The sequence below is a fragment of the Podarcis bocagei genome (genome assembly GCF_964188305.1).
Source record: "Podarcis bocagei genome assembly, chromosome: 5".
Taxonomy (NCBI): Eukaryota; Metazoa; Chordata; class Lepidosauria; order Squamata; family Lacertidae; genus Podarcis; species Podarcis bocagei.
Genome location: NC_138129.1, coordinates 37,987,088 through 38,011,774, shown reverse-complemented (window position 1 = coordinate 38,011,774; position 24,687 = coordinate 37,987,088). Strand labels below are relative to the sequence as shown.

Sequence of the window (24,687 nt, the reverse complement as noted above, 5' to 3'; positions counted from 1 at the left end):
TGCGAGCTATCTCCATGACTAATACAAATGATAGCATATGGTGAGGTGGACAGTGAAATATTGCCCAGGCGTATTGCCTTTTTCGTTATTATTAAAGGGAGGGTCTTAATTCCAGTCTGGGAACTTGAAACACTGGAACCTTACCCAAACCTTTCCCCTTTCAGCCAGAAATGCAGCTTCAGAGGTATTCTCTGAATTCTCTAGCCTAAAGAAAGAGAGAGAAGGATTGCTTTCTTTCTAGAATGAATGAAATGATGCTGTTTGATGGATATGGAAAATTCCATCCTTGACTCAGCTGTCTGGGTTACTTTAAGATCTGAATGGATGCCTTCAGGGCCCTGAAAATGAAGTCTTGAGAATATTAACAACAACCAATGTGATTTGTTCATCTAAGGCAGGAATCCTATCCATTATATCTTGGATCTAAGTCCTCTTGAACTTAGTGGGACTAAGATTGGAGTAAACACACAGAGAGTTCTGCTGAGGATCAGATGCACCATGCCTGACTATATCTGTTCATGATAGAATTAATGCAGTGGGTGAAATTGTACCCAGGAAGACCTTGGTTCATATTTCACCCATCGCAAAATGACAGGTTGACCCTAGGAAAGTCATTTTTCTCCTATGAGTCCAGCCTCCTATCTAGAAATGGAAATATAGAATATATGAAATATATGTTTGCACCCTGATCTCTAAATGGTGGAAGGTTTCGGGGTTCTGGCCATGTATCTTAAGTTTGGTTTCCTTGGAGTGGATTTCACTGGAAGCTTATGGCACTTCTGTGATATAAGGCTTTATTTACACAAATACACCAGCTGAGCATAAGAGGGAAATTTCATAGCATGAACATTCTAGCAGGTCCTGCTTCCCCACTGGTTTTCTAGGGGTTGCCCCTAATGCCACAGCTCTGTCACAGAAAGCAAGCCATGCCTCTGCAGTTCTCAGACTCAGTTCCAAGACCGCCCATCTATAGCTGTCTTTCACAGAGAGACATCTTGATGACGTCACCTCAAGTCAAGGGAGAAGAAAGGTATGCCCCTTTGCAGAGGGGTCTCAAGTTTCTGTGGCAACACATCACCTGTACTTGGCTATTTCTTCAGTTCAGCCTCCTTAGGGAATCACGCTAAGCTTGTCCACCCTGTTTGACCTAGTTGCCAGTCTCATTTGACAAGCACAGTCACAGGGTTCATAGAGGTGACCCCCCCAAACCCACTTAGTTCATCCTCAGACAATACTATCCTAGTCTTTCAGGGCTGCTTGTAAGGATTGCTGAAAAACAGTAGGAAAGGTGTCCTCAGCACTATATAAATTATACCGTATTGGCCTGAATATAAGCCACACTCCCCCCCCCCAAAAAAAAAATTCGGGCTGTGAAAAGTTAAAGTGTGACTTATATTTGTGAGCCTTATGGCTCTCCCCCCCCCCAGGAAGCAGCCCGCCCTCCACTCCCAAGCCTCCCCTAGCTGCCTAAGGAAGGGGGAAGGGGGGTAGGCCTCCAGCAAAGCCGTGCAACTCCCCCCCCCCCCCCGAGCAGCCCGGGAACGCGGGGCAATGGCGTGCAGCCCACCCACTGCTCCCAAGCCTCCTTCAGCGCCGGCTTGGGGAGGTAGTGCTGGGAGTGCCTGAAGGCAGTAGTACCAGGAGGCCGGCATGCAGTATGCTCAAAAGCGAGTGCCAGTGCCAACTTGGGGAACAGGGCACTGAGCGCTGGTGCCAGCTGCCCCCATCCCCTGTTCAGGGCAGTAGTGCCGGGACCCACAAATAAGCCTTGAATTTTAAAGGTGCGGCTCATTTGTGGATGTGTCTTATATTCAGGCCAATACTGTAATAATTGTCACTATCTATAAAATTCTGACTAGGCAAGTGTAATTGAGTAGTACAATAATAATCTGCAATGAGTATCGTGATAGTTGGTGTTTCACTCTCTGGAATCGTACAATAACTTTTTTTTTTTTTAAAAAAAAAGCCTTTTGCCTTCAGGCTCCAGCTAAAAACAAGTTCTTGTACAAGAAAGTGCTTTAAAGTGTTTTGTTTTGGTATGAATGGTTCATGGGTTTGGAATTCCTCAAGCTGGCACCAGCACTGCACTTGCAGAATGTACCAGGAATCCTCAAACACCAAATGACATCTTTGGAATATACACCTTGCTGCTCTGCCTTTTAGCGCTGCTGCGAAATCTTGCTCTTCAACTTGCCTGGCTCCTAACACCATTCATTCAGCAAAATGTTGCAGGTTCTTTTGAGCCAGGGCACTGGCTTGGGATAATTTTGTTAGACCCAAAGCAGCACCCTGATGGCTCAGCAATGCCCTGTCCCCATATTGACTGCACACACACCCACACACACCCACACACACCTCGCCGGGTCTGTCTGGAGTTTTAGTGTAAGACCGGCATGTTGGCAACTCAAATCCAAGTTGGAACATGGTGCAGTTTTTACTCCTACAAAATTCTCTTCCCTCAGGGAGAAAAACTTGTACAGAAGGATTAAATAATAATAAAAAAGTCTGCCTTGTTCTATCAGCTTCAGACGCAGCCAAAAAGGGGGGCGGTTGGAATATTGCTAACATCAGGTTATCATGAATTACCGGTAGATATTCTCGGAGATGTATTTTTTTATTTTAAAAAAATCCAGACTGTCAATGCTGGATTTCAGAACAGTAAGCTCATATAAAAGGTCCCAAAATGGCAGAGGCATGGAGTGGGGGGGGGATTATGCCACTGTTTATTGCTTTCATTATAAGTTTCAAATATAGGAATAGATAAGAGCAATATCTATATTGCAGAACAATAGCAATTGGCACATTTGGGCAGGGGGGGCCCTGCATTTTCCCAATGAGAAAATATTGCAGTTGGAGAGATGGAAAAATGCTACTGCCCTACAGCAGAACTACTTCCCCCAAACAAACAAATAATCACTATGCATTTAGAGTGCCCTGAAATTGCCAGAAAGCCCACCCCAAAGGCATGGAAAAAACCACACACCTTTGTTCGGTGTGCATCTGTAATTTGCACCGGGTCAGTATTTCCTAACCAGTCTCCATTCATCCCAATCATTAGACACAGGCCAAGGGTGAAGAACCTGTGGTCCTTCAGATGTTCTGCTTCCAACATCCTTGACTACTGGCCATGCTGACTGGCCTTGGTGTCAGGTTTTTTCAGTGCGGGAAACATATCCTCCAAATAAATAAGTAAACCTAACTAACATCAGAAAACAGGTCTATTGTTGCGGGTAGATGTGGTAATTTAATGAAGCCTGGAGAGGCCAGATCTATCTACTCTCTGTTGTTTCTCAATGGGTAGAGTGGCTGTCCATCTGCAGGTGGACCTGGCATGAAGACAATGTCTTCCCTTCAGTTCTCCCCCTGGATCCTTTTACCCCCCATTTACACCAGCCCTTAATTAATTGCTTTGCTGCCATAATTGGCTTCACAGCCCCCAGCCCACTGCACTTCCCTTAAAAAGGTAACACCCAGGATAACAATAGACTATCTTTCAAGATTGTCATACGTTACTCTACAACCGGCAGAGTTGGAGTAGGACCGGGGAGACAAGGGTTCAAATCCCTGCTCAGTTATGCAGCTCATCTTGGGCTAGTCACTGTCTCTTAGCTTAACCTACCTCACAGGGTTGTTGTGAATATAAAATGGGGACGAGGAAAATCATGTGTGCCACACTGAGCTTTGTTGAAGAATGGTGGGATATAGATTAAAATTTTTAAAAATGATTATTTAATTAATAACTATTAATATTCACTGCTTTGTTTCTGGTGCCTGCTAAATACTTCTTTCTTTAGGCAAGCCCATGTGGATATGTATCTTTATTATCTATTGTTTATGGTGATGCACATTTTTAGCAACTGCTGGTTTTACTTAGGTTTTGACAAATATTTAAGTTAGATTGCTTTTAACGTTCAATTTTTATGAACACTTTTTACTGAATATTTTATATTCTCTGTAAATTGCATAGAGGTTATGGATGATTAAGCAGTCTATAGACCCTGGGTTTTTATTTTTTTAAAAAATGAAAATATAATAATTTATAACATATATTTTATTCTTAGTATATTTTAATTTCTTTTATATATAGAATCCATTTGTTTAAATGGGATATCAATAATTAGAAACAAATACATAAATTAACAGTGTGAAGCCGTCCTAAGTAAGTGCTTGTGCCAAAGTGAGGAAATAGGAAACTGCCACTTGGAGGAAAAGTGTCATTGACCCAGCTGCCCCCCTTCATTCTAATCCACCAGTAGCTGCTAGACTTTGAACCAGTTGGCAGTTGTGTCCTGCTCTTTTTACAGGGTCACTTTCTCTCTCCCTGCAGGTACATTGGGGCCCTGGGGGCAAGGGTGATCTGCGATAACATCCCCGGACTGGTCAACAAGCAGCGGCAGCTGTGCCAGAGTTACCCAGACATTATGCAGTCCGTTGGGGAGGGAGCAAAAGAGTGGATCCGGGAATGCCAGCACCAATTCCGTCACCACCGCTGGAACTGCAGCACTTTGGACAGAGACCACACAGTCTTTGGCAGGGTCATGCTACGAAGTAAGTCCCCAGAGCAGCTCGCCTTTTTGCAGAGAGCCCCACTCAATGGTGCAGCATAGGAATCTTTGACCTGCGATTTTGATGTTCTCGTTTGAAAAAAGTCACTGTTGCCTGTCTCTTTGTGCATTATTAATTAATTACTGATTTATCATTCCTATGAGGCATCTCAAACCAACTTCCTGCATGTTGGTGGCATCCGCCTGTCTCGAGAGACAATGGAGGCTGCCTCCAGGGTAGGGCTGCCATATTTCAGAAAGTGAAAATCCAAACACAAAGATTGTTGTGCTTCTTTTCAAAATCTCATAAAAATAAAGTTTTGTAGCTACTTTTTCATAACCTGCCAAAATCGGCACCTCCGACATGGGTTGCCGTACGTCTGGATTTTCCTGGACGTTTCAGCAATTTCTGCCCAGATGCTGTTCCCAATGACTGAATCCTGGGTATGTCCAGGAAATTCTGGACGTATGGCAACCCTACTCCAGGGGTAAAGCCAAACTGCTGCATTAGCAGCACTTATCTCCCCAGGCCGCAAGCTTGGGCAGTGTGTATGGAGGTCCTGGTCTGCTTAGATGACAAGACTCCCCTCTTGGCCTCGCTGATGTGGTCCAAAGGAAAGGAGAACATCATGTTTGGCACCAGCTTGGCTGCAGGGGTTGCTGGAAGGAGGCATACAAGGCACCATCGAACTGTTTTAGGGACTCCACTCTGGATTTGTGTAGGGTTTGCTCCTTAGCCTTTTAAAAGAGTATTAGACAAATTCCTGAAGGATAAGGCTATCAGGTCTACTAGCTATGATGGCTATGGTATATCTCCATATGCCTCTGAATACTAGTTTCTGGTGAACACAAGTATGGAGGGAAACTGGCAGGCATGATGCTGATTACCTTAATCACCTGCCTGCCTGCCAAGTGATCACATAATGATTTCCCCTCTGTCATTTAATAAGAGATCTGCAACAAGCTGTCTAGGTGGGTCCACTGTGAAATAATTTTATTGAAAATCTTGAACGCTGTGGCTTTCGCACCTTTCCAGGCTTCAGGAAACAGAAGCAAATAAAATGGACCACTTACTTATTATTTTGAATTTAAGATTTATGGAAGCAGGTACAACTTTACAAGGACTTGAGGTTGGCAATATCCTTAGTATAATTTCACGGCTTACGTGGGCCAATTCAGAAAGAAAGAGCCCCACATGGAAGTAGCCCTTATGAACATAAGAACATAAGAAGATCCTTCTGGATGAGGCCAATGGCCCATCAAGTCCAGCATCCTGTTCTCACAGTGGCCAACCACATGGCTGTGTGAAACTCTGCAACAGGACCCAAGCAAGATCACTCTCCCCTCCTGTGATTTCCAGCAACTGATATTCAGAAATATTGTTGCCTCCAACTGTTATTGCATCCATCCATCATGGTCAGTAGCCTTTCTGTGTCGCTCCATCTCTTGGATCATTTCAGCTGCCGTTTTCTGTACCTTTTCCAACTCAACAATATCCTTTTTGAGGTGTGGCGACGTGCACACATACATGCAAATGTGTACAGAGATAACAGGGTGGAGAGGCAGAGGGAGGGAGTTTGGGAGTTTCTTAGAACTGGAACTCTCAGATCCGGCTTCATACCTGACTGGGACAGACTCACATTTACGAGACAAGTCTGCAGGCATAGCATTTAGCTTTGTCCAGGAAGGAAGAATCTTTTGCTAATCGCTGTGGACAGAGCAAGGCCTAAATTACCCTGCATGATGTCTTGGCTTCCCCTGTATACTAAGCAAACAGTAATAGGATATGTCACTGTGCTGGGAAGTAGCCACTTCAGAATAGGAGAGAACACCTCTGGAAGCATGAGCTTGAAAGTAAACTGTAACAGGATATATAAATATTTGGCTAGCGGGAGCTGGCTGGGAATCAGCTGCTGGGGCAAAGTTTGTAGTCACCCTGCATAGTGCAAAAGGCCAAGCCACAGCTTTGACCTTCCTCTCAAAGAGGGACTGTGGTCAGGGAGTAAAACGCACCCCTGTGGAAGGCCTCAGACATCAGTGTCTAAAAGCTCCAGTGTGCCCTGCACTGGCTGTGCTGATAGATACGTTTCAGCCCTGCCCCAAATGTTACAAACACTTGCTTTGAATGATACACAGGGAAGCATGCAGGGGCAGAAAGTCGGTGTTTAGTGTGTATAGAAGTGGTTTTGTGCACTACCCCAATGTTCTTCTCAGTCTACATATAAGTATAGGTAAGTGCATAGACACCTATTTGTCCTTGATTTTTACAAAGAAAATAGTACAGGGACAGGATTCACATCTCGGTTAAGAGCGGTAGTCTCGCAATCTGGGGAACCGGGTTCGCGTCTCCGCTCCTCCACATGCAGCTGCTGGGTGACCTTGGGCCAGTCACACTTCTTTGAAGTCTCTCAGCCCCACTCACCTCACAGAGTGTTTGTTGTGGGGGAGGAAGGGAAAGGAGAATGTTAGCCGCTTTGAGACTCCTTAAAGGGAGTGAAAGGCGGGATATCAAATCCAAACTCTTCTTCTTCTTCTTCTTCTTCTTCTCTATAATGCCTTTTATCATAATGTTGTGCAATGTGAGACTGATATAGGCTAGCACCAAATCAGTAAGTTTGCCTACCAGATAAGCATCTCAGCCTACTTACATCTAGTGTGTGAAGTGTTAATATTTGGCAGGAGCCTGCCTTCTCTTTGCAAATTTGATTGTAGTCAGGTAGTCCATTAACAAAACAGTTTTGTATCTGTAGTACTCTATTTTGCTTCCACGTTTGAGCTGATCTTTCTTTCTGCTTGGCAGATTGAATATAGTATAGTTGTTTTCCCACTCCCTTTAACATTGTGGTACAAGATGTTATGGGATATGCCATACATCTCACATAGTCCCTAGCAGGGAATCTTTTTAATGATAGGCACGCTGCTTTAGCACAAGTTATGCATGTGAATATGTTTAATGGAACCTTGTCTTAAGTTAAATCAATGAAAGCCAAGCACTGTCCGGCTGATCTTACCTTCGGTCCCTGTTTCTAGAAAGCAGACCTGCCATTTGCTTCTCCAGCTTCTGCTGAAGGTTGCTAGATTGCACCACTGGCTTTGAAGCTGTTATCCGAAGGCTGCGTCTGAGGAACGCAACAGTGTGGTTTTGATTTGCAGCTGTTTTTATGGCCATTATAAAAACAGATGCGAACTCAAAGCAGAACTATAAAATACCAGGCAGCATCCTGCACTGCATGGGGACTTGCCAGGCGATTTACAGCTTCTGGAAGGAGCGGTACTATATATGCATTTATCCAAAAAAAGACAACAGCCCCCCAGATATGATGGGAGGATCATGCTGTTCAGACTCAGGGGGTACAAGGAGAGAGGTGTGGAACCAGAAAGAATAATTTCTACAGATGCATGCAAACATGTGAACAAAGAAGTCCCAAGATATTCGAACCTTGGCACATTGTGGAGATGAAGGCAGGCAGACAGAGGATCAGACAGACTCTCCAAAGAAAATTAAAAACAATATTGAAATTCCTCATCTTCTGTCAGCAGACCTTTCTTCATTAGGGCCCTACACCCTTGTCTTCCAGGCTGCTTCTCAAAGACATTTTACCTCCAAGAAGTCCATTTTCATGACATCCTCTTCAGCAGGACCCTCACTGTTGCTTGATCATTGAATTTACCCAACTCCAGTCCCTGCTCAAAACCAGAAAATAATCTAAGGATCTCAGATGCCTGACTTTGTATGCCTTGTTTTGTGCATCATCAACATAGTGAATCCATGGCTCATCAAGGTAGCAAGTGAGCCTTACCTTTGTGTCTTTGTGTCTCATCAACTTGTGTTGCACCCCCCCAGAATATCTCCTCTACAATGGTTAACATAGTTTCATTGTTATCCTTGCTAGGCTTGGGGTGCCAATCAAATAGCCGATGAAATAAGCATCTGATATTTTACTGTTATCACATATTGCCAACTATCCCATGAAGTCCAAAATGTTCTTCTGTAGGTAATGGCGTGTACTTTTTATTGGATCACACAGACCACAAACATCCCCTTCCTGGTAGCTTCCATAATCTTCCCTGTTATATCCCTACCCCAAATGAGAGTCAGTGTGGTGTAGTGGTTAAGAGTGGTGGACTCATAATCTGGTGAACCGGGTTCACGTCTCCGCTCCTCCACATGCAGCTGCTGGGTGACCTTGGGCCAGTCACACTTCTCTGAAGTCTCTCAGCCCCACTCACCTCACAGAGTGTTTGTTGTGGGGGAGGAAGGGAAAGGAGAATGTTAGTCACTTTGAGACTCCTGAAGGGGAGTGATAAAGTGGGATATCAAATCCAAACTCTTCTTCTTCTTCTACCCCAAAAGAAGCAGCTGGGACTGTTCTGTGCTAAAGGATAAACTAAAACCCTTGTATACAGCAGCTTCTCCTACAGGTGATTTGCTCTTCAAAGAAGAACTAGTAGAGCTGGGGGGGGAAAACATCCATAGAAAGAGTGGCACAGCTCACAAAAGCCCCAGAGTCTCACAGTTATTACCATAACTGAATGTAAAGGCTGGCTTTTGTCTTTCATGGTTACTACTATGGATGCTTTATTTGCTTAATTTCATTTTAAATAACAATAATGCATGTAATTACCAATAGATCAATGATGTTTTGGCTGCTGAAATGACCAGCACTGCTCCCCATGCAACAGACCTCTAGGAGTTCCATAAACCTTATGACTTGGAATGTATAGTAAAAAGCCCAGACTCTCCTTATAATAAGTAGACTGTTCTCTATGATTTAATGCTTTACTTCAATTATGAAATATTTGCATACTCTCTCTAAATTGCTAAATATGTACAGATGTGAAAAATAAGAAGGGAGAAAAAATGTTGAAGAGATAGCTGTGATTAGTGAAGATTGCTAAATATCATGAATGCACATAGACTAGATTAAAATTAGATTACAAAATCAGTTCAGAATGGAGAAAGAGAAGGCAAGGGGTTCTGAATATATACACTTCAACTTCACATTGAAAGTTAGTTCCAGCGGTTTTTCTTATAAGAGAACAATGGCAAATGTAGGAATCCAATTTGTAAGATTTCTTAAGGAAAAAAACCTGGAAGTAATGATCTCATTGTACTCGGTTGACTGCACTATTCTAAGTGTATTTTAAAAAGAAAAGAAAGGGTATATCAAAGACTTTGATCTTAAGCAAAAGTACTTGGAAATTGATCTGAATCAGTGTTGCTATTGTAATTTATATACCGCCTTTTATCCAAAGATCTTCGGGCAGTGTACAAAACCACTTAGCTTCTGACTCCTGGCTCACTATTCTTGTTTCTTGTTTCCCACCCATTTGGCAGGTAGCAGGGAAGCTGCCTTCGTCTATGCAATCTCCTCCGCTGGAGTTGTATACGCCATCACCAGGGCTTGCAGCCAAGGTGAGCTCAAGGCCTGCAGTTGTGATCCCCACAAGCGGGGCCGCTCGAAGGACGAAAGAGGGGAGTTCGACTGGGGGGGCTGCAGTGACAACATCAACTATGGGATCAAATTTGCAAAGGACTTTGTGGATGCCAAAGAGAAAACAGTGAAGGATGCCCGGGCCCTGATGAATCTGCACAACAACCGCTGTGGCAGAACGGTTAGTAGCATGAATTCTTAGCAGCTTGGCAGTGGCTGATATGAGTTGTCCTGTATGGTTCAATTCAGTTGTGGTTGGGGGGGGGGGCGAGATGGGGCGGGGTTGCTTATCTGCCTTCCTAACATGGAGCATTGCTGCCAGTTCCTGACAGCCGGAGGGCAAGCTGAAGGGGAGCTCAGCATGGTTTGGGTGCAGCAGCAAGAGCATAAGATTGGTTCTACCACCTCAGGCACATGGTGCTGAGCATCTCACAACTCACCCTCTCAGGAACTGGCAGCAAGATGTAGTGATGGGAACCCTACCCTGCCTGTGTCACCCCACTGATTGTGCCAGCTAATAATTTTGAATAAAACCACCCAGAGCCCTTTCTGTGCTACAGATCTCAGCCCGTGGAAAACACTGACATCTCAGATTTAATCGTCGGAGAGAGAGACCTGGAGTTTTGTTAGTGGGGCTCTAGTCCTTTGGACAAGAGCAAGGCCTCATTCAACAGGAACTCCCTTCCCCTCATTTAGACCAGGCTTCCTAATCAAAATAAGCCAATGGATGGGAGTTTGTGGCCCTCCAGATGTTGTGAGACTAGCTGCCATCATTCCTGGCCATTGACTTTGCGGGCTATGGCTGATGAGAACTGCAGTCCAATAACATCTGGAGGGCCACAGGTGCTCCATCCCTGGCCTAAGAAGAGTTTAAACCAGGGGTGGTTAACCTGTTGTTGGACTTCTATCCATTCCAGCCAGTTGGCAAAAGGTAGAGAAGGGGAAATCATGCCATACTCAGCCACAGACCCAAGGAGAGATTTGGTATTGCACTGTGTCAAACATTCTGCCAGTGCAAGCATTTCAGCTTGCCTGACAAAATGACCCCCCCTCCTCCCCCACTGTGATGCTCTTCTGGGGGATTCTACACACACACACACACACACACACACACACACACACACACACACCAATTTCAGGGGGCATGCAGAGGAAGGGGAGAAGCCCTGTTGCCAGGGACGCGGACTTATAAAAAATATTGGGGGGGGGGGCCGGGAAAGCTCATGAATAATAAATAAGCTCATGAATATGCAAATAATGTGGCGCCGCCTCCTCGTGAGCGAATAGGGGAGAGCGTGCTGCGCCTATTAATCAGCTCCGAAGGAAATTGGGTGGAGCTTTTGCTCGGGAGGGAGGGCAGGAGGCATGCAGCCCGACCCTGTGCATTTTGGGCTGGGGGAGGGGCGGCGATGGCGCTCTGCTGGAGGGGCGTCCGAGATTATTGGGGGGGCGGAGCCCCCCCAAACGAATTTTTGAGGGGGCTCGGGCCCCCTCAAGCCCCATGGAGTCGGCGCCTATGCCTGTTGCACAAGTGGCAGTCCTTGCATTGGCTTCCACTGATGGCTTTCATTAGTTGAATCCCTTCCATGCCTGCATATGAATACAATCAATTTCTGTTCCGTCAAGCTGGCATTCTTTTTAGCCAGAAAGGCGTGCCTCTGTAGCATCATTACAGAAAATTTGCCTCCATTCATGCAGTGATAGTTATCCATTTCAGCACAAGCATTTTCAATCAGGTCATTAAAGGTTCCTTAGATTTGCTTCCAGTTGGGATGAATCTTGGCTCTAATAGACTAGTCCAAGGATTTTGACAAAAAAAGAGCTGCAGGTATTGTTCATAGGGCTGGCAGGTCTTTTCTATAACTAGTGAAAATGCCCTAAATGGAAACATAGGAGAGGTAAGCAAGGCAAAAGTGTCTGAGGCAGCGATAACCAACACAGGAGCATTATATAAACAGTTTTTGTCTATGATGGGAACACGTAAGGTCATTTATAGAGTTGATACTGTCTCTTCTGTTCCAGGCCGTGAAGCGTTTCCTGAAACTCGAATGCAAATGCCATGGTGTCAGCGGCTCCTGCACTTTAAGGACTTGCTGGCTGGCAATGTCGGACTTCCGCAAAACAGGAGACTACCTCCGGAAGAAATATAACGGTGCCATCCAAGTAACTATGAACCAGGATGGCACTGGGTTCACTGTGGCCAATAAAAACTTCCGCAAACCCACCAAAACGGACCTTGTATATTTTGAGAATTCACCCGATTACTGTGTGATGGACAAGTCTGCAGGTAAATGCCTCCTTTGACCAAACAGCAGGCTTTCTGTGCCCTTACTCGCTAGCTGTCCTTCTCTCATGGGGACCAGCAATTTTATTCTAATCATAAATGCCCAGGACATCTTCAACATTGGGGTGAACAGCATGCTCCCCCATATTTCATGACAGCAGGCTAGTTTTGGGAGTGTACAGGGTTATGGGTGAATAGCACACACAGCAGAATGGCAGGCAGGGGTTCAGGAGGACTATCTGGTGTCTCTTGTCAGTGCCCCCTCGTGGCCTGCAGCATCTGCCACTTGGGACAACTGCCTCACTCTGCCTAATGTTAAAGCTGGCCCTGATGCATTTCCTGTCTTGCCCAAGCCAGTTTATTGTTGTTGTAGCACATTATTAAGACTGGGCATATATTCATTCCCAGGAATATAGGAAACTGTCTTATGCTAAGCCAAACCATTGGATCTAGCTAGCCCAGTATTGTCTACAATGACTGGGAGTGGCTCTCCAGAGTTTCAGACGGGGCTTTCCTAGCCTCGCCCACAGATGTCAGGGACTGAAGCAGAGACCTTCTGCATGCAATGCAGATGCTCTGGCACTGAGCTATAGCCCTTCCCTATCAGTCAAGGGCAACCTATACAAGTCAAAGGCATTTTTCGGATGCTTTAGGTTGCACTGCTTCAGATAAGTGCTTGTAGAATTTGCTGCCATGTACACTGTGGAAAGGAACCCATAACTCAAGTTGACATAAGCCGAGTGTATAAGGTTTCCAGATTTTCGCTCTTCATCAGCAAACCTAATGCAAAATCCAATGAAAGTATTCTTCTGTTTTTACAGGTTCGTTAGGGACAGCCGGACGAGTGTGCAACAAGGTCTCGCGTGGGACCGATGGATGCGAGGTCATGTGCTGCGGCCGAGGCTATGACACCACCCGCGTGCGGCGAGTCACCAAATGCGAGTGCAAATTCCACTGGTGTTGCGCTGTCCGCTGCAAGGAGTGCGAGGACACCGTGGACGTTCACACGTGCAAAGCACCCAAGAGGGCAGAGTGGGTGGACCAAACCTGAGACAGTGTGAACCAGAGGGGGGAAAGCAAAACTGGCACAGTGCCCCAGGGCTTGGGCATTCTGGGAATTGTAGTTCAACTGCATGGCTTTTATTTAATTAATTCTGCAAAGCACTACAGAGAAGACTACATTTCCCATGGGGATAGCGAGCTCTTCTGCTCACCCAGTAGAACTCGCTCCTCTAACTTTAAAAAGGAATTTTCAAATGACAGGGAACTGTGAAGCTTCCTTTGCCTGGCGATATTGTCCAAAGAACAAATGAATAAAAAGAGGGAACAATGCAGCTGCGTAGGAGCACAAGAGACTGAGGAGCAGGTTACAATTAGCTGGAGAACCTTGCCTCTCTCCAGGGAATGTTCAGCAGTATATTAAAAAATGTTGCCTAACCTGCAGAAATCCCTCCATCTACCCTGGAAGAAAGTACTCTATTTCCCAAAAGAAGATGGCTGTATAGTCCTAAGGAACTACATGTTCTGCTATGGATCTCCACTCATACAGAGACCACCATGCCTGCACTATGGACATTAGCTGAACAACAGCAACATTGTGTAAAGGGACTTCGTTACCTTTTCCTTTCTAATGGAAAGCAAACTGTGGAGTTACAAAGTTGGCAGCCGAAAGAAAACCAGTATCTACATGCAGAGGGAAAAAAGTATGAAAGTTGAGAGTACATGTGTATGTCTGGACGCGCTGGTAGGTTCTAAAGGAAACTAATATAAAGGTGACTTTTTGGTACAAATGCACTTGTACATCATGTAGACTGCTTTAAATACTTTAAATCAAAATCCCATATAAACCTGTATCAGAAAACGGTGTTCTTTGCTTTGTGGCTTTCTACAATCGTGGCTAGCAAGGTGAGTAATGGGCAGGTTCTTGCCCTATGTTATTGCTGCACTCCACAACTGTGGCACTTCTAGACTATAAGGTCAAAGCAAAGTTCTTGAGGCTAAAGGCAGCATAACAGTGCTGTCAGATCACCAAGCTAACACTTCTCTTTTGTCTCTGCATCTCTGAAAACTTTCATCACCACCCCCCACAATCCTTGCATATTCTGTCAGTCTACGTTCCCTGGCCACACTGTTGAATGTTTATCTTCTACCATAGCCTCATGTGCAACTGTTGGAGGTGCTTCAGTTTGGGCCTCTGCTGAGATTACAAAAAGGCAGCCATTGTTGTATCAGTTTTCCACTCCTTCCAGGGTGGGACAGGCAAACACAAATCTCTTATGTTGTGATTCTTGCCTTGTGGGGGTTGAACCAGATGACCCTTTGGTCCCTTCCAAGGAGTACTTGGGTCATGGTCTCATGGAGTCACATGCAGCTCCTAAGCCATAGCTTTGATCACCTGAAATCTTGTGCAGGGTTTGACCCCCATCTTGTGAATCAAGTCATTAAGCCAAGCTCTGTAAATGAATCCTTTAGGATGCAGAGTTACTGTTTGGCCCCTTGCACCAGTAGAGACCTGCAAGTATTAAAAGGGTCCTATAAGGATCATTTTCAAAACCACGATTATAAAAGCTGTTTGGCAATACAAACCCAAGTGTCAGTCTTTTGTGCGACATCATTTCACAGTTTCATGGCGACTGTATGGGCTTTGTCTCTGGAACATAACTCCTTAGGATGAAGCCAGGACTGTTAAGCTTGTTTAGGTTCACAGTGTTGTTATAGCTTTTGCGAGCTCAGCAGAAGCCAATGAATCAGTCTAAAGCCACATGGCACACCCACGCCACAGGGGATGAACCAGTTTTGTTGAATAAATGCAAATACCCAACTATGGGAGCTTCGCATCTGCAATCAGCATATTGTCCTCACTGTTATGCAATAGCTGCATTGCACGTGTCTGCCCAGACAGGCCACAGCAGTGTCAAAACCATATTAACTTACTGAACCTGCATACATCTCCTTAAACACAAATCTCACTTTGTTTGGTGGGACTTACTCCCAAGTAAATGTGCAGAAGTTTGCAACTTAACTTAAAAAAACAAACAAACCAACAAAACCCCTGTTAATAACCTCTACAGAACTTTTGAAGGTACAAAGTGCCTGATAATCCTACACAGTCATGTCCAAACCAAATATTTCACCTAATGCATATTTTAGGAAGTCTCAGGTCCAACGTCCAGCATATCTAGATAGAGTTAGGAAAGACCCAAGCTGAATCTCCGGAAAGCCATGGGCCAGTCATTGGGCGTTGACATTTCTGAGCTAGGCAGATCAATAATTTGACTCTGCATATGTCAGCTTCCTGTGTACCAGCTCCCTTTCTCTCTCTGATGCAGGATCAGGGATGGAGACCATGGCAACTGGACCTGCAGATTTCAGACAACATAGTAGCCTTTTCCTAGGCACAAATACCAAAGATGTGTTGAGAGAATATTAATGTATGGCTGGGAAACGTTTGTGGGGGGGGGGGGTTTAACCCAAGGGCCACATTCCCTTCTTGGAAACCTTCTGAGGGCCATATGCCAGCAATTGGCAGGACCAGAGGCAAAAGTGGGTGGAGCAATGAACATGAATATCACTTTTGTATGGTAGACTAGTTTCTACACATATCCACACGCCCGTCTCTGTCTTCTATCCATGCAAGCAAGAAACATTATTAGAGTTTATGGAGATTTTTCCAGTCTACAGAAATTCTCAAGGACCATACCGGGCTGGAAAGAAGGTGTGGCTGTCAAGAGTCCCACAGAGACCTGGAGGTTCTCCATTCCTATCTTAATGGAAAATATAAGCATTGCTAGCTTAGACAGTGGTGTACCTAATAATTTTATTGGGGGTCAGCAGCAAGATCCCATTTCATCCCTGGCTTTTTACAAATTCAAAAGGTGTTTTCCAATGTTCAGATATATGTTCAGATATATATGATGAAGAATTGACACTGCAGAAAATTACTAGCCTGCACCTTTCAGGGTGCTGTTGCTGCAGAACATCTAAGTTCTCATTGCTCAAATAGAAAAAGAAACAGATTTGATAAGCTCTTGCCAACTAATAGTGAATGAATTGCAATGCTACATAAAGCAGTCTTCCTAAATTGCATTCACACCTTTCAGGAAGTATTTTAATGGTTAAGCAAAACTGGATCATCATTAGATCATCCCTTATCAAACGTTATGCTGAAAGTCTCCCAAGGCTATTGTGTGCCTGAAAGGGGTATGTTCATAAGAATAGAATAAGTCCAAGAAATATTGAGAACAAATGACACCTAGCTTTCCCATTGTCTGGTTGGGGAGAGAACACAAACCTGGGAACATGGTCCTCTGCTGCCATGGCAACAAGCAGCTCACCTTTGAAACTTTCCCCACCTTCACAAGAAGGTCACATCTCCTATTCTTTCTGGTGTGGCATTGACACAGTTTGCTGCTGGCCTACAGAAGCTTTGATGAGAGCTATACACTCAGTACCAGGCAATATGAACAGCAAGGAGCTCAACTTAAGGAAAGAAAGAGGAAGAACATTATGAAAGCATGGGCAATGTCAAATGTTGCATTACAAATCCAAACGTTTTCCTCATTTGTTTCAACAATATAAGCAATATATACCTTTATATATACTTTTTAAAAATCCCCCCACCTGTTTTCACCATTGTTTTAATTGGATTCTATTATTTGCATTCCAATTTGACACTTGAAAGACTTCTAAAACCCTTGTTTCACCCAACCAGTTTATCTTCTCATTGGCCTGCTTACCAATAGACATACACATACATTTTCTCAGTATTCCTTACTCCAGCTCTACAAGGTAGGTCAGTATTATCATCTCTATAGCACAGCTGAAGGACTAACGCTGAAACACAGTAGCTTGCTTAAGACCACTTAGTGCAGGCATGGGCAAACCTGGCTCTCCAGCTGTTTTAGGACTACAATTCCCATCATCCCTGACCACTGGTCCTGTTAGCTAGGGATGATGGGAGTTGTAGTCCCAAAACAGCTGGAGGGCCAAGTTTGGCCATGCCTGACTTAGTGCAATGGTGAGGAACCTGTGGCCCTCCAGATGTTGCTGCACTACATTTCCCATCATCCCTGAAAGTCGGTCACGCTAGCTGGAGCTTATGGGAGTTAGACTTCAATAACATCTAGATGGCCACACGTTTCCCACCACTGACTCAACAAGTTCAAGGCAGTGGTAAGATTCAAAGCATTAGCTTCCTGTTTCACAGTCTTTAAAAATGTCTTTTTATTATAAAGAAAAATAATACAAAGTATGCTTTCCGTTGCAATTGCAGGCTATGTTTCCATTGCAATTACATTTTTTTAAAAAATCAAAATAAGCTTGAACTGGTATTACAAAACTGAAAAGCAGTTATAAATATTTATGTCAATGTTATATTTAAGCAGAGAAATTAATAAATCGGCGCCACAATAAACTTTCCCCCTGTCTTTTGTTTTCTCTCTCAGTGTCACAGTTTATGTAACTTGGCATTTAGGCAGGGGGCCAAATTTTGGTAATCAACTCTTTCATAGAATATATTTTATGCACTTCATCCTTTTTCTGCAGTTACAATTTTAGCAGTCATCAGCAAACCAGAAGTTAGGCAAACCATAACCATTAGGATTCCCCGCTCATATTTCTAACTATCTTACATAACAAACAGCAGCAGTTCAGAGCCTATGAAATGTTGATCACATTGTTTCTTTTAGAATGTTATCTCAATATGCCTGCATCTTAGAGCACTTCCACCACCTACGAATGAAGTATGTACAAGAGTAGTTGCATCTCAAACTCCTCATGTATTAGATTAATTTAGGGAGAAATAAGATACCAAACACATAGAATCTTCTTTCATGGGAATATAAAACAAAGGAGAATTGCTTTTGGTAAGGGTTTTGGGTGGAATTGAACATAGTATTATTACAAATTTTCCATCTGCACAAGCGTATCATCTTGCTAGATGGAACAACACCCCCCCCCCGGTGCAGTGACCCTCAACTTGCCCCCAGAGCCAATTTGGGGTGGGCACATGGGGGAGGGGGGAGCAGCATTGCACAATTGGACGCTTCCGCTCATAAGACTTGTTAGCTGAAACCCGCCCTTTGTATCAGTCTGCATGACTTATTGCAATTTCAAGCATTTTCTCCCAATCTTGTTTTTAATTACCTCTTACATCACAGTCAGGGGTACCCCAGAGGTAATCTGTGACCCTCCAGATAGTACTTGTTGCAACTATTATCATTCCTGGGCATTGGATTAGTTGACTGGCTGACGAGACACAACCACCATCAGTCCCAGCCAGCATGGTCAATAATTGGGGGTTATAGGAGTTTCTACAATGGAACAGTTTCTCAAAATCAGTTATGTTACTACTCAGTGTGCTGGCTCTTCCTGTTCTGATCACCTAATCATTCCAAATTGAAAACAGTGAAAGCCCATTCAGATCCTCCTTCAGCCATCATTCCTTGATATCTCACAATCCCATTTTTAATCTATTTGGAAGACTTGGCTACAATTTTAAATTGTGAACGGTTTATTGAAGTTTTGGTTTGCAATATTTCACTTGCAGTCCATTTGGACATGGGACTTCTGATAGCCTCGAATTTTTTACATTCTATAGGAAATTTCTGACATCCACATTTGGAATGATATTGCTTCTTACATTTGTTCATCAGATGTGTATCCATTTATGGGGGTGGGGAGGCAAAACTCAGCACACTCACAGCTCCAAGAGTGATCATTCAGTCTAACTGATTTCTGTGAAGGTCTAATTTGTTCAATACTTTGGAATTAAAAATGGTTCTTATGTATTAAAGGGTTTAAAGTTATCTCTTGTGCTAGTTATTGCTTGCTCTTATTTTGTCTTTTATTCAGCAAAGCTGATAACTGAATAAAAGAATGCCAGCACAAAAAATGCTTTTCTGGCACCCCACACAATCTGTCAATCTACTTCAGATGAGTACTTAAAAAGAAGTATTTCTGCAGTTTCTGCATAACCTCATGTCCCTAATCGCATGTGTAGATCTCTCAACCAATATCAACGTGCGGTACTTTGTATAAAGAGGCTGACGCAGACCAATCTATGCATGCAGGTGCATGATCAAAAATTTCTCTTGGCAATCAAGATCCACTTGAGAGATATGTTGTCACATATTGCTCACCTTTATCAGGATTATAGCAATCCTAGAATAACTTTCAACAGAGCAAGAATAATTTCTAGGTGAAGGTTTACATTCCATCACTACTTTGAATTTTGTTATTATATGACTCAGAGAAATGGATTCTCTTACGATTCCATGTGAAGCAACATCTATTGCCTGGGTATTGGTTAGAATACCTTGTGGGATGTTTTCGTTCCCGTCTCTAGTCATAATGTGCTTTTGCCCTTAATGTCATGTGCTTCAACAGGATTTGGAAGAGCATCCTGTGCAGCTTCTCTATTCCTATTCAGTACCACTTTGGCTTATGTTCAACAGAGATTTTGATGGGAAACACCCAATTTATACCGGAGTCCATACTTAAGATTCATTAGAAATTTAATTGCTCCTTTTTCATAAAGTTATGCTGGAGAGAAATCTTAACTCAGCTCAGAAATCCAGGGGATCCAAATTCTGGTTCATCAAAAAGTCATTGTTTCAAATCTTGTCATATAGAATTTCTGATTCTAATTGAGACTGGAGCTGAAAATACAAGAACAATCATATTGTGGCAAGTGCCCCACTAAACGTTACTGAAAATGTGTGGGAAGAGCTGGTCTGCATCAGCTCCCTCTTATGCTCTAAGATTTCACAGGAGTGCTACCGGTCACAGCAAGGAGTCATTGTTGCAAAAGAAGCTCTGCACTGATGGCTGGTTCTGCACCAGACTTGGACTTTGTCAGGTCATCCATCCCATCACCAGTGACACTTGTATGCTCTCATGGCCTTCTTGGGATCTTCCTTCCCCATCCTGTTTGCTGCTGCATTAGCAAAATGAGTTGCCAAAGTCAGGCATGTCTGTGGTCACAGTGCAATTTCTAGAACAGTTGACACATTTCAATGTAAATTCACGCTAGTTGGTCCCAGTTGATCCACACTGCATTTTCATATGCTGCTTTTGAACAAAACCCAAATATTAAATACTTTATTTTCAACCATAGACAGCTGTGCTGTTGCTTAGTCAAGTCTCACTGCCAAGGAGGACAACAGTCAGACCACAATATCCAAAGGGAAGATGCAAAGAACTGATAAGTATTTGTGGACTTTAGACTCAGTACACTGCCATTCTGCTTACGTTTTCCATCAGTGATCTGGGAACAGGGACTGCCCTTAAAATATAGGCCACCTGACAAGCCTACTGCCCTCCACGACCGTGGAAATTACTAAATTATATATACAAATATTTTTAAAATTTCAATTCTGAAATATATTTCAGTGAACAAGAAAGTCGCTGGATCAAATGCCATGAACACACAATATCTACTGAAGCTACTCTTTGAGCCTCAACCTGCTCATCTGTAATATGGGTATAACATGAACTTTACAGGCTTGCTATACAGACCAAGATAGTGTATGGATAGTTTCTCTAACATCCAGAAAGTGTAATATGAATGCCAAGGATTCCACTATTGTGGTATTAAGATTTTGCAGCAGCTCCAAAAACCCGGTCAAGTTTGTATTTAAATTTTGGCCAGCTGCAGGCTGGTGCCTTCAGTTCAGACCGTCCAAATCCCTCCAGCATCTACAGATTACATGGCTTGTACTCAGGTTTGCTTCTCCCCTCTCCAAATGGCATTACTAGAATTTCTGAAGGTGAAAGGGGAGACGAGAAGTTGAACTCAGCCCAGAGCCTTTCAAGCTTGCCCTAACAGACATGTTCATCAGCACCAAGATCTAATCTGCCGGGAAGAGCTCCCTTCATTTATCTTCATTATTGCCTCACCTGCCATCAATTTAAGACTTAAACCTTCACAACAAAACAAGCCTTCCCCCCCCTTCCCGGAGGGTAATGCTCGCTCAGTGGTCTGGAAAGGACCTCAGTGCTAAAAAAGAAAGAAAAAGTGCTGAGGGGCAACAGCCGTGGATGAACACTTATTCGTCCTTGCAAAACTGCTTAGGAGCTCCCCTCTGGCAGGAATACCAGTGCTGAGGAGGCTTCCAGACCTACTTGATGAGTGACAGAGAATTTGGGAAAGTGGGGTGGGGGTGGGGTTTTAAGATGCCTTGCTTCATAAACAGTCCTGGACTACTTCTTCTGAGCCTCTGTGTGTGTGTGTTCAGTAAGCAGCAGAGGTAGTTAAGGCCTCATCCTAAGGCCTCATCCAATACAGCCTGTCTCTGCAAAGGTGTGAGGGAGGGCAATAGTTCTCTCCAGCAGCTGCGTATTTTGGTAATTTCAGGAGCATTAACACTGAAGGAGGACTCATTCAGGGACAATGTGGTCCTCAAAGGCCATCATGCAAAAAGATGCAATGCTGGTAATAAGTTGGTTGAGAAAGTGGGGAAAATAAGGTTGCTGTCCCTTAATGCTTCCAGTGATGGCAGCAGTTAAAGCATTTTTAAAAAGCAGACGGTAAGGTGAAGAGATAAGGTGAAGATTTTGTTATCATGGAGCAACCATGAAAACAGAGTCATAGTCAGAGTCTTCACACATAAGTGATTTTTGGTACAATAAATATGCAGTTGTTTGTCGCAAGGAATCCTGAAGTCCTCCAAAACACTTCATGCTTCTGTTGCAAGGGAAAGAAAATTGCATTTTCCAAACAAAACTAGGAAAATGCAATTATCCAACCCCCGCCCCGCCCCCGCTCATACTGTGATTGTAAATGATGTGTGGAATGCAGTTGCCAAGTGAGTCACAGGCATTTGATTAAGTCCACTTTTTATGGCCGCTGAGCACTTCCCCAAAGCAACAGAAAGTGGTAATCCAATTTAGAAGTAGCAACCTTCAAGAAGGGGAAGGGCCATCACTTTGTGATAGAGCCCACAATTTGCATATGGAAAACGCTGTGCTCAAGTTCTCAAAATTTCCAGGAAAGAATCACAGGGAGCAGCCCAAGGAATGTCCTTGTTGGCCAATCAGTGTTGAATTGTGCTCATGTGTGCCATACAATTTCCTTAATCAGGTGGGTGGGAAGAGTGGTTTCTATAGGGAAATTACACAGCAGGGGAATAGTTAAATTCACCATTGCCCTAATATACAGTCCTGATCAGTTGTCCCTCCCCAGCCAGCTGATTTTTACAAATAATAATGATGAACAGGGCTTTCTTTCAGCCAGAACTCACTTCCAGCACCTCCCTGGTGGGCACAATTGTCATTCTGAGAGGAAAAGGACGGTGTTCATGGTGAGTTCCAGCACTTCTTTTTCTAGAAAAATAGCACTGATAATGAGATGATGATGATAATAATAATAATAATAATAATAATAATAATAATAATAATAATAATAATAATAATAATAAATTTTATTTATATCCCGCCCTCCCCAGCCGAAACCAGGCTCAGGGCGGTTAACAACAATAAAACAGTACAAAAGTACAGCATAAACAACACTCTAAAATCATTCATTATAAAATTAATTAATTCAAGCCACTGGCAACCATTGGGCCAGAGCTCCGCGAAGATTGCCGAGGGAGGGAGTCAGGCTGTGCCCTGTCCAAAGGCCTGGTGGAACAGCTCTGTCTTGCAGGCCCTGCGGAAAGATGTCAAGTCCCGCAGGGCACTGGTCTCTTGTGACAGAGTGTTCCACAGAAATCCAATCACAGATCTTCAACATCCTGCCAAGTTGGGCTCTCAGAAAACTGAAAGTAGACAGGCTAATGGTCTCCCCACATAAGGCAGGTTTGTATATTCAAATGCTAAATTTGCTTCTACTATTGTAAGGGGGAGGCAGAAGGGACAAATTAGCCATCCCTTTTAAAAGGACTCCCTTAATTGGTAAATCTAATAACATTCAGAACTCCGTACGTGCTCTCTTACATAATGTATCTGCTGTACTCAATTTTCCACTGAACGTGCACATTTCTCTTTTAAAAAGCAGATGTTTTCTATCTAGTGGAGCTTTTAAAAGGGGATGAGCCTTGTCAGGGATTCTGTTCCACTCACAAACCCTTCCTAAGTGATGTGTATTGTGTCTAGAAGAATCTCCACAGAAGATCATGTTCTAATAATCTTTAAATCTGCCATGTATGATATAGAAGGCTAGCGGGAGAGTTAATTGGTTTAAGAATGGATCACAGAGAACTGGGATGGAACAGTTGCAGTGAATTACACCAATTCCATCTGAAACAGAACGTGTGGGATACAAGTCAGGAAGATGCAGATGCAGTCTTTCAGAGCAGAAGATGAGTGAAGCCAAACGTGGGCCACAGCATGGGCACCTCTTGATAAAGTTGCCAGCTTCTTTATAAACATGTGCAGCTGTTTAAAGCACAGGGCCCGACAGACAAAAATTAGACGCTGAATTAGAAGCAGAAGCTTTCCTCACTGTTGCTTCTCTGCATGCTAGGAAAAGCTTATTGATTTGATTTTCTGCAGAGTAGTAGTAAGCCTAAACATAAATTATGGCTCCAATCCCACTCTTGTCATGGGCAGCTAGTCTCATAAACAACTATTGAGTCCAGTGGTAGACAAACATGTAAATATGTATCCAATGATTCATCAGACCAGCTCATTAAGTCTCAGATGAACAGTATGATGAAGATGGGGATTATTTCATTAGTCTATATCTGCATTAGCAATTTATGTTGCTGGATATCTTCCTTGCTGGATAAGGATATTAGATTATGCTCCTTGCAAAACCATTGGTGTGTCCTTCATTCCTGTTGTACTTTTGCTGTGTCCAGTTCTGGACACCACCATTTAAGAAGTATATTGGCAAGCTGGAGCGTGTGAGGAGCGTGACTGAGATGATCAACAGTCTGGAATCCAAGCCTTATGAGGAACGGTTGAAGGAATTAGGTATGTTTACTTAGCCTGGTAATGAGATTGAGAGGAGATATGATAGTCATCTTCGATTATAAAGAGATGCCACATGCAGGATGGAGCAAGCTTTTCTCCTGCTGCAGAGGCTAGGGCCCAAGCCAATGGGTCCAAGTTACAAGAAAGGAGAGTCCAACTAAACATCAGTAAGAACTTTCTGACAGTAATAGCTGTTTGACAATGGAAGAAACTCCCACAAGAGGTTGTGGCCTCTCCTTCCTTGGAGGTTTTTAAGCAGAAGCTGGATGGCCATTTGTCATGGATGCTTTAGCTGAGATTCCTGCATTGCAGGGGGTTGGACTATATGACCCCGGTATCCCTTCCAACTCTACAGTTTTATGAACTGTGATAATCATTTAGTCCTATCTTTCTAATCTCCCTTTCATTCTGCAGGAGCTAACAGGGAAGAAGAGAAATGAAGCCATTTCATGTTACAGAGGGGGAAAAGGACTTTCTGACTGGTTCAGTAAATGGAGATGATCAACTC

At 43.6% G+C, this 24,687-nt stretch overlaps 1 protein-coding gene across 1 annotated transcript in view; it reads left to right on the top strand.

Annotated features, from left to right (window-relative positions):
- The window catches only part of WNT2B (Wnt family member 2B), a 44,166-nt gene extending 30,042 nt beyond the window's left edge, over window positions 1-14,124 (top strand). The window contains exons 2-5 of the mRNA XM_081195201.1: window positions 4,328-4,548; window positions 9,883-10,160; window positions 12,002-12,266; window positions 13,085-14,124. Coding sequence (XP_081051327.1) covers window positions 4,328-4,548; window positions 9,883-10,160; window positions 12,002-12,266; window positions 13,085-13,314 — 994 coding nt within the window. The 3' untranslated portion in view covers window positions 13,315-14,124. The remainder of the gene's footprint in view (window positions 1-4,327; window positions 4,549-9,882; window positions 10,161-12,001; window positions 12,267-13,084) is intronic.
- Window positions 14,125-24,687: the final 10,563 nt, after the last annotated feature.